Below are 14,360 nucleotides of genomic sequence, written 5' to 3'. Positions count from 1 at the left end.
TATAATTGGGAAGAACTCATTTATATTTATGGATTTGGTTTAGATTCTTTTGTTTCAACCTTTGAAATTTAATACTTAAACAGAAAAAAACCCCATCCTGTGGTTTTAAAGCTGTTCGGAAAGTGAAGTGAATCCCCTGCCAATCTACTGCAAGGGTTGCTAAGTGGTTTCAATTACACAAATTCCCAGTTCCTTCCTGCAGCCAGGTTGAAGTGTTATGTAAATCTCTTTATCAATTTCTAATTTTGACTGTGGAAAAATAAGTGATTTTTCCTCCCATGTATCATGTACCAGATCTGATTCATTATTGATTCATATTGACTGACTTCTGGAGTACCCTGAACCTTACATTATAAGCTATTTCCAAAGCTCCAAATTAAGATCTTGAGTAAGATTGGGTGGCCTTCGTACCCTCCAATATGAGTAATGCTTTTATTGTTTTCAGCTTATAAAACCACTCATGTTGTTTTTTTAAAAATCAATATTAACAATATTTCAGCCGATAGCACATTCGACAGTGGTCAAGGATCAACTGTGTACTCAGACTCCCAGAGTAGCCAGCAAAGTGTGATCTACTCGTCGATTCCTGATGCAATACCTCCAGCTGTTCAGCGTGTTTATAGTCCACCTCTCAGTGAGAGCCAGACTTTGCCACATGGTCTTCAGCAGATAGGGCCCTACCAGCAACCCTCAGTAGTAAGTATGGTTTTCTTCAATTTTCACATGTGAATTTTGAAAAATGATTAAATAATTGCATAACCTCAGAAGTCTGCTCAGTTAACCATTTTTCTTGGTCATGTTCATACAGGATATATGAATGGAGTCACAAAGATATATATGTTTGTTTACTTATTATTTTATGCAACACTAGCTGATAACCCAGCATTGCCTGGGTATTTATTTATCCTAACCCTGTATTAGACAGAAAAAGGAATGAATTATATCTATAGTGTCAAGTCAAAGTAATTCACTATAGATATAATTGATTCCTTTTCATTTCAGCAGCCCAGGCAATCCAGAGTTATGCTGGAACACACACACACACCGAGGTGTGTAACGGGTGTCTTACACCCACAATATTTGTTTCCAGAGAATAAGTAATCTATGTACTAAGTTTGGTTGAAATTGCTCGAGGCATTACAGAGTTATGCTGGAACACACACACACACACACACACACACACACACACACACACACACACACAGCCATTTTATATGTATATATAAGGAAACAGATATAGATACATACAGTTGCAAGAAAAGTATGTGAACCCCTTGGGATTACGTGGAGTTTTTCATGAATTGGTCATAAAATGTGCTCTGAACTTCATCTAAGTCACAACAATAGAAAAACACAGTCTGCTGAACATAATACTACACAAACATTAGATGTTGCTATGGTTTAATTGAACATAATATGTAAACATTCACAGTGCAGGGAGGGAAAAGTATGTGAACCATTGGACTTAATAACTGGTTCACCCTCCTTTGGCAGAAATAACATCAACCAAACATTTCCTGTAGTTGCAGATCAGACCTGCACAACAATCTGGAGTAATTTTGGACCACTCTTCACAAAACTGTTTCAGTGTAGCAATATTCTTGGGATGTCTGGTGTGAATCGCTCTCTTAAGGTCATGTCACAGCATTTCAATCGGGTTGAGGTCAGGACTCTGACTGGGACACTCCAGAAGGCGTATTCTGTGCTGTTGAAGCCATTTTTTTTGTTGAATTACTTGTATGCTTTGGGTCATTGTCCTGTTGCATCACCCATCCTCTGTGGAGCTTCAGTTGGCGGACAGATGGTCGTACGTTTTCCTGCAAAATGTCTTGATAAACCCTGGAATTCATTGTCCCATCAATGACAACAATCCATCCAGGCCCTGAGGTAGCAAAGCAGCCCCAAATCATGATGCTCCCTCTGCCATGTTTTACAGTGGGGATAAGGTTTTGATGTTGGTGTGCTGTTCCTTTTTTTCTCCACACATAGTATTGTGTGTTTTTCCCAAACAACTCAATTTTGGTTTCATCTGTCCACAGTATATTTTGCCAGTAGTGCTGTGGAACATCCAGGTGCTCTTTTGCAAACTTCAAACATGCTGCAATATTTTTTTGGACAGCAATGGCTTCCTCCGTGGTGTCATCCCATGTACTCCATTCTTGTTTAATGTTTTCCTTATTGTAGATGTGTCAACAAAAATGTTAGCATGTGCCAGAGATTTCTGTAGGTCTTTAGCTGACACTCTAGGATTCTTCTTTACCTCATGAAGCATTCTGCGCTGTGCTTTTGCAGTCATTTTTACAGGACGACCATGCCTAGGGAGAGTAGCAACAGTGCTAAACTTTCTCCATTTGTAGACAGTCTGTATTACCGTGGACACATGAACATCAAGGCTTTTGGAGATACTTTTGTAATCATTTCCAGCTTCATACAAGTAAATAATTCTTGATCGTAGGTCTTCTGAGAGCTCTTTTCTGCGAGGCATGGTTCACATCAGACAGTGCTTCTTGAAACCAGTAAACCCAAAACAGGTGTGTATTTTTAAAGGGCAGGACAGCTGTCAGCAACACATCCAATATCATCACACTGATTGGAGTCAAGGTTGGCTCACTCGTGGCTCCAATTAGCACTTGGAGAAATCATTAGGCTAGGGGCTCACATACCTTTTCCTCCCTGCACTGTGAATGTTTACATGTTATGTGCAATTAAACCATGGCAACATCTAATGTTTGTGTAGTATTATTTTCAGCAGACTGTGTTTTTTTATTGTGACTTAGATGAAGTTCAGAGCACATTTTATGACCAATTCATGCAAAACTCCACGTAATCCCAAGGGGTTCACATATTTTTTCTTGCAACTGTATATATAAAGATATAGATATAGATATAGATGGAGAAAAAAGGGTGGGAAATCTATTTTAGAAACATTGTACATACAGATTCTGAAAGTTATTTCATGTTATGCTTTCTTGCTATTTGTATAGTCAATGACATATTTCTTCATCTATATATAGATGAGGTCAGGTATTTTTTCGGCTGTGTTAAAAGACTTCTGCTTAGCACTTTTATAGCTCCTCAGGATAGAATATTTTTCGAAGATGAAAAGTGGTTTGTGTTCTAAGAACTCCACAATTTAAAACAGGTTACTTGGGAAGACATTCATATTTTTTCTCCATTTTCTGTTATAGTGACATTAACAGCAAAATGAATAGACTATCCTGGCAGGAAAGAACCTCAGGCTAGTGAATATAACCCTTTGATTTTTCCAGTAACAAAGATGAAGCGTCATATGTGCTTCCGCAGAAACTGCATTGTGGCTTTGCTAAGCCAGTAATAGTTACCTCGGATGCAAAGCAGTACCTATAGCTGTTGCCATTATACTGATCATACTGATTCTACAATGTCAGGAAGCAAACCCAAAATTAGTCCAGGAAAGGAAAAAAAATGCAAAGGAAGTGGATCATAGTTACCAGGATTACAGAAACGCTTCACATTTTTGCCTATTAAAAGCTAGTTGTTAAGAATGTAGGAAACAAGTTCTTTTTGTTTTAAATATTAATCTCTGGAAACTGCTCAATTGTGAAGGAAAAGTAACATCAGGAGACTTTCAAAAATGCATTCCTATTAAGAACAGATATTGTTCTTCCTATAAATCCTATGAGTTTAATCTGCGTATTTAAAAAAAATAGCTGCAAGATTGTTTTCTTCTTCCATAATGCAATAGCCATTCAATAGCCATTCGGTGGGCATGCATGCGTTTATCCTGTTATTCCTACAGTGCCCTGGACATTTTTATTTTAATGGACATTGTCATAGCAATATATCTACCCAGTTCATTTGAATTATTAACATTAATTACTTGACTAAATACTTTGAACAAGTATGCACTGACAGAATGATAAGTATTTTGTGGAGAGTTTTTATAGGCAATAGGTTTCTAAAGTAATGTCTTCCTTCCTACCTTCCCAGCCTGGACTTCCAGTGGTTCAGGGTCCAACTGCTGCTGTGCCTCCACGGCCACAACTCTATCCAGAACCAGCAATTCCATTTCCTATTGTCCATCCCACCTCAGTTGCCCCTGTGCAGATGAGACAACCTCAGCCTGTATTAGTCAGCCAGCAGGTGAGAAATGATATATTGTGCCTTTATCTTCCCTTTCCCCTCTACACCTTCAAAATATACTCCTGGAGAACTTCCTGCACGATTGTTTTGGCAAGATGTTCAAAAGTAGTGTGTCACTGCTTCCTTCATAGGGCTAAAAGAGAGTGATTGGCCCATGGTCAACCAGTAACTTTCTTCCTTAGGCAGGATTAGAATTCACAGTCTTCAGATCTCTAGCCTTTGGCCTTAACTGGCTCTCTTTTTGCCTTTTAGGTAACTGTTAACCTTAAAATCACTATGTAACTTGTATTATAGGCCCGATTGTCCATTTTATACTGTAATGAAAAGATTTCTTAGCAAATTTTGAGTGCAGCAATAAATTAACAAGTAGGACAACAGTAGCATCTGTGGTGAAGTATCAAAACAAGAAAGCAATTGTGGTATAATAGAAGCCATGCTCCTTTTGTATTGTAATTGACATTGCACACATGTACAAAGGGCAGGGCTTTGATTGTGCTGCCACAACCACCAGCAGGGCGTTTTAAATCTGCCCTGTGGGTTGTAGGGCAACAGAGTGAGAAAGCTTTAATTTCTTTCTTCACCCTATAGCAAACTCAAGATTAATTTCTGACCTCTTTTAAGTTTGTTCCTCTGAGTAGAAGAGATTGACCTCATTATTTGGATTTTTAAAAATGTTATTTATATTATATATTCTCTTGGTCTGACAATGGTCATTTTCTTCTGCCACCCTTTATTATTGTTTTGTTGTTATTGTTATTATTTTATAAATAAAATTTATTGGGCTAATTTCACCAGTAGATCATAAGAAAGGGAAAGGTATCTAACCCTGGGCATATCATTATTTTCGGACAATGTTTAGTTTGAGTTTGGGCATATATTTGTATAAGTAAATGTATCCAAATCAGCTTTGAAACTCTTCATTTATTTATTTAATGTATTTGACGTATGCAGCTTACAAACACACTAAAAGCCAGTAAAACATTAAAATAATAATACTACAACAACAACAACAACAACGGAATATTGGATTACAATTTGATGTTGATTTAACATTAGATTAGATTAGATTAGAAGGTTTATTTATATGCCGCCCTTTTCCCTGGGGGGACTCAGGGCGGCTCACAATCCAAAGGAAGGGGGGAAAACAGACTTTTACATATAAGACAATACATGATTAAAACACAACATTCATACCATTCGGGCGGGTTACAATCTTTAGCCCCAGGCCTGACGGGATAGCCAGATTCTGAGGGCTGTGTGGAAGGTCTGGAGGGTGGTGAGGGTACGAATCTCCACGGGGAGATCGTTCCATTGGGTCGGAACTACCACCGAGAAGGCTCTCCTCCGCGTGGTTGCCAGTCGGCATTGACCAGCAGATGGAACTCGGAGGAGGCCTAATCGATGAGATCTAATAGGTCGTGTGGAGGTGATTGGCAGTAGGCGGTCTCTCAAGTACCTAGATCCACTACCATGGAGGGCTTTATGAGTGGCAAGTAGCACCTTGAAGCGTATCCGGAGATCGACAGGTAGCCAGTGCAGCTTGCGGAGGATAGGTGTTACGTGGGTGAAGCGAGGTGCACCCACAATCGCTCGCGCGGCTGCATTCTGGACTAGCTGAAGTCGCCGAATACTCCTCAAGGGCAGCCCCATGTAGAGCACGTTGCAGTACTCCAGCCTAGAGGTCACAAGGGCACGAGTGACTGTTGTGAGAGCCTCCTGGTTCAGGTAGGGACGCAACTGGTGCACCAGGCGAACCTGGGCAAATGCCCCCCTGGTCACAGCTGACAAATGGTGTTCGAAAGTCAGCTGTGGGTCCAGGAGGACTCCCAAGTTGCGGACCCTGTCTGAGGGGTGTAATGTTTGACCCCCCCAGCCTGGAATACTTGCCAAATTGGCGGGAGGGAAACACAACAGCCACTCGGTCTTATCCGGGTTGAGCACGAGTTTGTTAGCCCGTATCCAGTCCCTAACAGCTTCAAGTCCCTGGTTCATCACGTCCACCGTTTCATTGAGTTGGCACGGGGCGGACAGATACAGCTGGGTATCGTCCGCATACTGGTGGTATTTTATCCCGTGCCGCCGAATGATCTCGCCCAGCGGTTTCATGTAGATGTTGAAAAGTAGGGGAGACAAGACCGAACCCTGTGGCACCCCATATGTTAGGGGCCTAGGGGTCGATCTCTGCCCTCCAACTAACACCGACTGCGACCTGTCCAAGAGGTAAGAGGAGAACCACTGCAAAACAGTGCCTCCCACCCCAACCTCTCGCAGTCGTCGCAGAAGGATACCATGGTCGATGGTATCGAAAGCCGCTGAGAGGTCAAGGAGAACCAGGATGGAGGCATAGCCTCCATCCCTGGCTCTCCAGAGGTCATCGGTCAATGCAACCAAAGTGGTTTCTGTGCTGTAGCCAGGCCTGAAGCCGGACTGGAATGGGTCGAGATAGCTAGCTTCCTCCAAGGCCCGCTGGAGCTGAAAGGCCACCACCTTCTCAACAACCTTCCCCACAAAGGGGAGGTTGGAGACTGGACGGTAATTGTTAAGAACGGCTGGATCCAATGATGGTTTCTTCAGGAGGAGTCTCACCACCGCCGCTTTAAGTGCGGGGGGAAAGACCCCCTCCCGAAGGGAGGCGGTAACAACCGCCTGGATCCAGCCCCGTGTCACCTCCCTGCTGTTGACAACCAGCCAGGAGGGGCACGGGTCCAGTACACATGTGGAGGCACTCACAGCTCTCATGGCCTTGTCCACGTCCCCAGAGGCAACATCCTGAAACTCAACCCAGCGATGGTCTACCAGATTATCCCCTTGTGCCTCGGCTGGATCTGCAGAATCGGAGTCCAACTCCGACCGAAACCGAGCAACTTTGTCCGCCAAGAACTGGACGTACTCTTCAGCCCTACCCTGCAGGGGGTCCCCCGTATCCCTCCTATTTAGGAGGGAACGGGTTATCCTAAACAGGGCAGCTGGGCGCGACTCAGCGGAGGCAATCAAGGTGGCAATATAAGATCTTTTTGCCGTCCTAATTGCCCTGATGTAATCCTTGATGCACGATGTTAGAAGTGCTCGGCTCGATTCGGATTTGTTGGATCTCCACAAGTGCTCTAGGCGTCTCTTCCGGCGCTTCCTCTCCCGGAGTTCCTCGGTGAACCAAGGGGGCCTCCTGGATCCACAGCCTCGGAGCGGCCGTAGTGGCGCAATCCGGTCAAGAGACTCCATCGCTGCCGAATTCCAGGCAGCAACCAGGGTCTCCACCGGACTGTGGGCGAGAGTATCAGGAATAACCCCAAGCTCCGTCTGGAACCTCAAGGGGTCCATAAGTCGCCTGGGGCGGAACCATCTGGTCGGTTCCTCCTCCCTACAGTGGAGGTTTGGCCTCCGAAAGTCAAGCCTCAGTAGGCAATGGTCTGACCACGACAGGGGTATGATCTCACTACCCCTCAGACCAAGATCACAAGTCCACTGCTCCGAGAGAAATACGAGGTCGAGCGTGTGACCCGCTGAATGGGTTGGGCCCCGAATTACCTGGGTCAAGCCCATGGCTGTCATGGAAGCCATGAACTCCTGCGCTCCATCAGAGTGTTCACCGAGCGAAGGCAAATTGAAATCCCCCAGAACCATAAGCCTGGGGAACTCAATTGCCAGCTTGGCATTAACAGTTTGGCATTTTTGTGAAACTGGTAGTCATAGTTTGCCAATTCATAAATGGGAACCATGATTATTATACCAAGACACAGCCATCCGAAAGGCATTAAAAACTGGAACCAATATCTTTTCAGAATATAGCAGAAAAATGGAATTGCATACATATACTTCCTTTTTCTTAACCATTCAGACTGTTCACTTTGTAGATTTTCAATCTATTAACTGTATTTTTAAGAAGTATGTTTGTTTATTGTTTGGTGTTTGCCTATGACTGCTTCTCCAATCCATACAGATAGCAAACTTATATGATCTTTTTTTAAATTCATCAGCAATCCATCTCAAGCCCAGCTCCTTTACAACAAGTTCTCAGCAACCAGCCCGTGTGCCCAGTACAGCAACCTGCATCTCACCTATTATCCCAGTTTCAAATGCCCAGTTCTCATATGGCAGCTACCAGTGCACCGCTGGGACCTCTGCAGGTTCCCCCTGTGCAATCACTTCCACCAGTTCCACCTGCTCAAGTAAGTCCTTTGTAGCACTCAATAAGATTTCCTCATTTTGGTATGGAGAGTTCATGTTTCTAGAAACATGGAAATGTTTTCATATCTCAATTGGCTTTTGTTGCAACATTTAATTATTTAATCTAGCTATTTTATTACCTATTGCCATAATAAATTAAAAAATAAAATAAGAAATTCAGAAAACTTAAACAATATGCCACTAGCTCAGAGCAGCCCAGCTCTTGCAATTTCTTCACAATGGACAAATGAGATGAGGAACCAATCAAGAACCAACTTTCTTGGGCTTCCATAACTTGGGTTTCCATAATGTGGACCATCAGAGAGCAGCTTGCTCAGTTCAGATACCTGAACCCAATCAGCCTCCGTGCCAAGAGGTACACCACAAAAGAGTGTCTGAAGATGCTAGCCATAGCCGTTGCCAAAATGAATGCTAGAACAAAATAAAACTAGATCATGACCATTCAGCCTGAGAGTTCATAACTCCTCCTTTGATGCCAGTCATGAAGGCCTATGCCAGTATTTAATATATCACTTCCTCATATTAGGACAAAAAGGACAGCTGTATGAACATGAGAATTGTGTTGTGTCATTTACATAGTAATAGTAATTTGATGAAGATTTTAAAAAATGACAAATGAAAAAGAAAATTTTAATTTTAAAAGGGGAAAAGAACATGCCCTGTCTAGATAAAGCAGTCAGATGGCAAATTTCTCGGTCTGTATATTTATCGTTTATATAAACAAAACATGCTTTTTAATAGCTATAGCACTTAGACCTATATACTGCTTTATAGTGCTTTACTGCCTCCTCAAAGCGGTTTACAGAGTCAGCATACTGCCATATTCGGGTCCTCATTTTATTGACCTTGGAAGGATGGAAGGCTGAGTCAACCTTGAGCCTGGTGAGATTCGAACTGTCAAATTGCAGGCAGCTGGCAGTCAGCAGAAATAGTCTGCAGTACTGCACTCTAACCACTGTGCCATCATGGCTCCTTAAGATATTGGAAGCTTCGGCCTTTGGTTCAAATCATAATCTGAGTACAAAAGCATAAGCTCGTTCAACATATTGTTAAATTGTGCAATGGGTGGTCTAGTATTTCATTTGAACTAGAGCACAAGTATTTATCTAGCACTATCGCTTATAATCATTGTCAGAATCTTCACACAATTTGCTTGGAGTTCAGTTTATTCATTTATTCAGGTGGTTACCATATTTTTTAAAACAAATTCTCATGCAATAAAAAAAATTCTATGAAGCCATCAAATGTTTTGACCCTATTTCCAAAATGCCTCAAAGTCTCATAAAAAAAATTGTTTGTGAAATATGAATAGCAAGTAAATTAATTTGGATTCTAGATAATAACTACAGTAATACATTTTTTTTCTCAGAGGCTATCTGTTCAAGTCCCTCCAGTTTTCTTGGCAAGGTTTCTCAGAAGTGGTTTGCCATATCCTCTTTCTTAGAGCTAGGAGAGAGTGACTGGACCAAGGTCCCCAGCTGGTTTTATGCCTAAGGCGGGACCAAAACTCTCAGTTGTTTCATTACTAACCTGGTGCTTGAATCATATACCAAACTGGCTGAATTATTATCATATAATAATAGTAATGATAACAGTATAATAAAAATATGAATGGCTTCATGGCCTAGTGGTGAAGATGCTCACCTCCCACTTGGGAAGTTGAGAGTTCAATCCTAGGTAGTGGCAGATGTTTCTCCCCTAGGTCACAAAGGAAAAAAAAATCATCTGCGAATTCCACTTAGGCATCCTGAAGGGCATCCAGACAGTCAATGCTCAGCTCCATCCAGTCACTCCAACTTTACCCCAGATTAAGGGATTACATGGTTGTAAAAAGGGAATTTTAACAATATAATAAAAAATGACGGCAACATCATTATCTTCTGGGTGGCCTTAAGACCTGCCTCGTAACCTGCCTTGGAAGGCGAGCAGTTTGTATAAAGTGAGCCTCTACATAGAAATCTACCTTTAGGACTCTTCCTATCTTAACTTCTGGTCGGTTGGAATGCCCAAATAGATATTCTCAAACTGTCCAGGCAAATTTGATCAGGAATAGCATTCTTTTAAAACCCAGCCCCAAGTCATTAAACCCAGCAGTTTAAATGGCACTCAGTAACATGCTCATAACTAATGTGGCAACAATATCCATTGTCAGAATCAAAACTAATAATCCACAAGCATTAAACATGCTGAAGTTTCTGTGTGGCCTTCAAAAGCAGTCCCACATAAAATAGCTTTTAGTCATCTAAATGAGATGTAACAAATGCAGGAAACACTGTCCCCCATGCATTTTAATGCCAGGTAAGTGTACAGGTTGAACACCAACTGAAACTGAGAAAACGTCATCTTACCCGCATCCTCACAAGCCGAGACCATAGTATCTGACCAGGTCATGGTATCTGCCTCATCCATTTTGCTCAGTGGAAGATGTGCAACTTCATATCATATTATCCAAATTGATATATTTCTCTAAGTGGATTTTAGGTAGATGTTGAACAGAGGACTGAGTCCTGTAGCATCCCACAATGAAGCATAAAAAGAACCAGACTTTTCCCCACCTATCACCACAATTCTGACGTTCATATCCTGCCCAGATGAATCTTGTACAATATCCAGGGCTATTAAAAGATCCAGGGAAACAATGACAGTTACATTTGCTCCGTCCATATCCATCTCAGGTCATCCTGACAGCAACCAGCATGTTTTTTTTATTCATGCTGAGCATGAAGCTGGACTGACATTACTTGAGATAATTTGTGTTCTCTGTAACTGCAGCCCCATCACTTTTCACAACCTTCCCAAAGAAGGAGAAGTTGGAAAAAAGAATTTTCCATTGGATCTGATCCAGGCCTTTTGAGGAGTAGATGGATCAGCATCTCTTTAAGTGGTGCTGAATTTTCTTCTTCAGTGGCTCATGCCTGGTCTGTCCTCTCATCACAATTAAATCATTTATGAGACTAAGTTTATTGTCGGCTGACATTTAAAATAATCAACATGAGCCCACAATGCTCAGTCATGCAGTTGTCTGGCTCATGTGTTGTGATTTTGCCATGGAAGTACACATCTCCGATCCTTTTTCTCCTGGGGTGTCTCTTCCCCCACCACCAGTCTTCTTTTATATTTGCCCCTGCTTGGTCCTACTAATTTTCTCCCCCTATCTCTGCCTCCCTTAGCCAGAGTTTCTTAACCTCCTTAGCCAGAGTGTCTCAATTTTGGCAACTTTAAGAATTCTGGGAGCTAAAGTCTACATATCTTAAAAATACCAAGCTTGGGAATCACAGCCCTCAGCTACGTACTTAGCTCATACTCCCCAATTGTGCAAAATAACCATCTCTTCACCATGGGCAATCAAATACAATACCTGGGATCTGCACCCAATGCAATCATGTATTTCCAAACTTTACATTCTCCAAACCCTCATCAACCCAGTTCTCTTCCCTTCCATCCTTACTTGGCTCTCCCCTAGCTGGATCAGATGGTGAAACACACTACCCCTTTTTCTCATTCTGGAAAGGTGCTCTTATCCTCCTCCTCCCCCTTCTTTGCCATTTAGAAATCCAGCAATCTTTTCTTTTCTTTTTGGTGGTTCTCTTTATTTTTCCTATGCCTCCTCTGCTACTTGGTGTAAAGAAATAGAACTCCGCTGGCCCATTTCAGTTGACACAGTTTCCTAAAGAATCTTGCCATCTGATGTATTTTGGGGCTTCTTCACGCTTTTATTTCTTCTGTTTTTAATGTATTTTCCTCTATTATTTATTCCAGTTTTAATTTTACTTCCTTTGTTTTTCAGGAAAAACAATAGATGGCAGATGAGGCTATAACAGTTTAATTATAGACTTGTAGTGCAATCTGGTATCAGATAAATAATAAGAGATAAAGCAGAATGTATGATTCTTCTTCTGCAATCCCTAGTGGTTAAGTCCTTTCATATAATAAGAAAACCTCAGATTGACAACTGCAAGATAACAGAATAACAGAGTTGAAAGGGACCTTAGAGGTCTTCTAGTCCAACCCACTTGATCAGGCAGGAAACCCTATACCATTTCAGATAAATCGTTGTCCAATCTCTTCTTAAAAACGTCCAGTGCTTCAGTATTCACAACTTGTGGAGGCAAGTTGTTCCACTGATTAATTGTTCTGTCAGGAAATTTCTCCTTAGTTTTAAGTTGCTTCTCTCCTTGATTAGTTTCCACCCATTGCTTCTTGTTCTACCCTCAGGTGGTTTGGAGAATAGCTTGACTCCCTCTTCTTTGTGAGATATTGGAACATTGCTATTATGTCTCCCCTAGTCCTTTTTTTCATTAAACTAGACCTACCCAGTTCCTGAAACTGTTCTTCATATGTTTTAGCCTCCAGTGCCCTAATCATCTTTGTTGCTCTTCTTTCTAGAGCTGTGGCCCCCAACCTTTTGGGCACTAGGGACTAGTTCTGTGGTTTTGTGTGCTACCTGAATCCCGTGGATGGGGCTTCCCTTGTTTGCATGGCCCGGTTCTGGCATACCGCGGATCACTGCCAGTCCATGGACCTGAGGTTGGGGACTGCTTTTCTAGACTTTCAACTTCTTTTTCACATTGTGGCAAACAAAGCTGGATAAAGGATTCCAAGTGTGGTCTTACCAAGGCATTACAGAGATGCCATACAATGATATCATACAAATATTTTTGATTCAATTATTCCTGCCCCCAGTTCTATCATAAATGCCTAAATAGCTCCACAAGTAAGTCCCGATTAAGATTTTCAGAACACAATAAACTGAACATTCAGAGATTACTTTTTTCAATTGCCCATCCCCTTTTCTCTTCAGACTTTACCCTTAGTGCAAATGATTCCTCTCTTTCTTTCCAGCTGTCGCTTTGTAGCCTTATTGGGGGGGGGGATTCTTTGTTTGTACTTTGATCTTCCTGTAATTGTGCAATCACATTTGCCCAAATGAGCCCTCCCAGAAACCTCAAAAAATATGTGATGCTCTCCGTGTTTTGACACTTCGCTGTACCTATTGGGCAACTACAGATACAAAGTGTTGGATTATACGGGTAGATACAAGCTCCAACTATGATTGCATTGAACGAAATAAGGGTTTTCACAAGCAGGGTGTTTGTTGTAAAATCTGATCATATTCAATAAAGACATGGATATTGTCAAAACATCACATATCTTATAAATTACTAGCTATATGTTTATCCATCTGAGGTATAAAAGATAGGAGAGGATTGCAGCTTCCAGAAGTCCCAAGTTTCTTGGAAATTTTGGAATTGCCATTCACATACATCTAGAGATGACCAAGTTCGAAAAAGCTGGTCTATGATATGGTGTAGTTCTAAGAACTCAGTTAAGTAAGTCTAATACAAATGCATTTTAATTATCCCGGTAACTTTAATTGCAGAAAAATCCATTTTTAAATCCCAATATCTTAATAATAGAAGGTTAGCCTTACTTTTAATGATGAAGTCAAAATTAATATGCAAATTATTTTGTATGGTTATAATGAGTGAAACTAATATCTCAAATTAAAGCTATAAGATGATATCAATGAATTTATATTAAATAATGGTTTTGTCAAAATTGTATAATGTTGAACGTTGTTATGCTTACTTATTTGTATTGTGAATAGCATCATTTATATACACTTACAGTTGCTTTCCTGCTTTAAATAATTGGAATTATTTAAATGCTTGTTTTTACTTTTGATAATATATTCCGGTTTATCCTTTTTAATATGCTCCTCCCAGCCTGAATCTTATTTGTTATGCTTGCTAAGCTCATACATTCTCTCTATTGCTCCTCCAGACATAATAAGTTGTTCTTACCCACTCTTGACCCTTGACATACTTACATCCTACAGCATCATATCCTTTGCATTGGGATTTTTTTTTCACTAATTCCAATGCACACTTAATCTGCATTCTGAATATTGCTGAATTTTACCATTTATTAGTCCAGCAACACATTATTCAAAATCATCACGAGTTCAATTTAAGACACTAGGTTGCATGCAATATAATAGAAACTTTGAAACTATAGCAGTTTTAGTGTAGATGAAATATTTATGCATGGAG

General features: G+C 41.1%; 1 protein-coding gene across 1 annotated transcript in view; it reads left to right on the top strand.

Moving 5' to 3' along the window:
- WNK2 (WNK lysine deficient protein kinase 2) overlaps positions 1-14,360 on the top strand; it is a 102,077-nt gene that overhangs the window by 49,170 nt on the left and 38,547 nt on the right. Inside the window, exons 8-10 of the mRNA XM_032208739.1 lie at positions 500-696; positions 3,970-4,122; positions 8,097-8,288. Coding sequence (XP_032064630.1) covers positions 500-696; positions 3,970-4,122; positions 8,097-8,288 — 542 coding nt within the window. The remainder of the gene's footprint in view (positions 1-499; positions 697-3,969; positions 4,123-8,096; positions 8,289-14,360) is intronic.

This window comes from Thamnophis elegans, chromosome 2, assembly GCF_009769535.1.
Source record: "Thamnophis elegans isolate rThaEle1 chromosome 2, rThaEle1.pri, whole genome shotgun sequence".
In the NCBI taxonomy this organism is placed as follows: domain Eukaryota; kingdom Metazoa; phylum Chordata; class Lepidosauria; order Squamata; family Colubridae; genus Thamnophis; species Thamnophis elegans.
The sequence above is the reverse complement of the archived record's forward strand: the minus strand, read 5'-3'. Positions and strand labels throughout refer to the sequence as shown.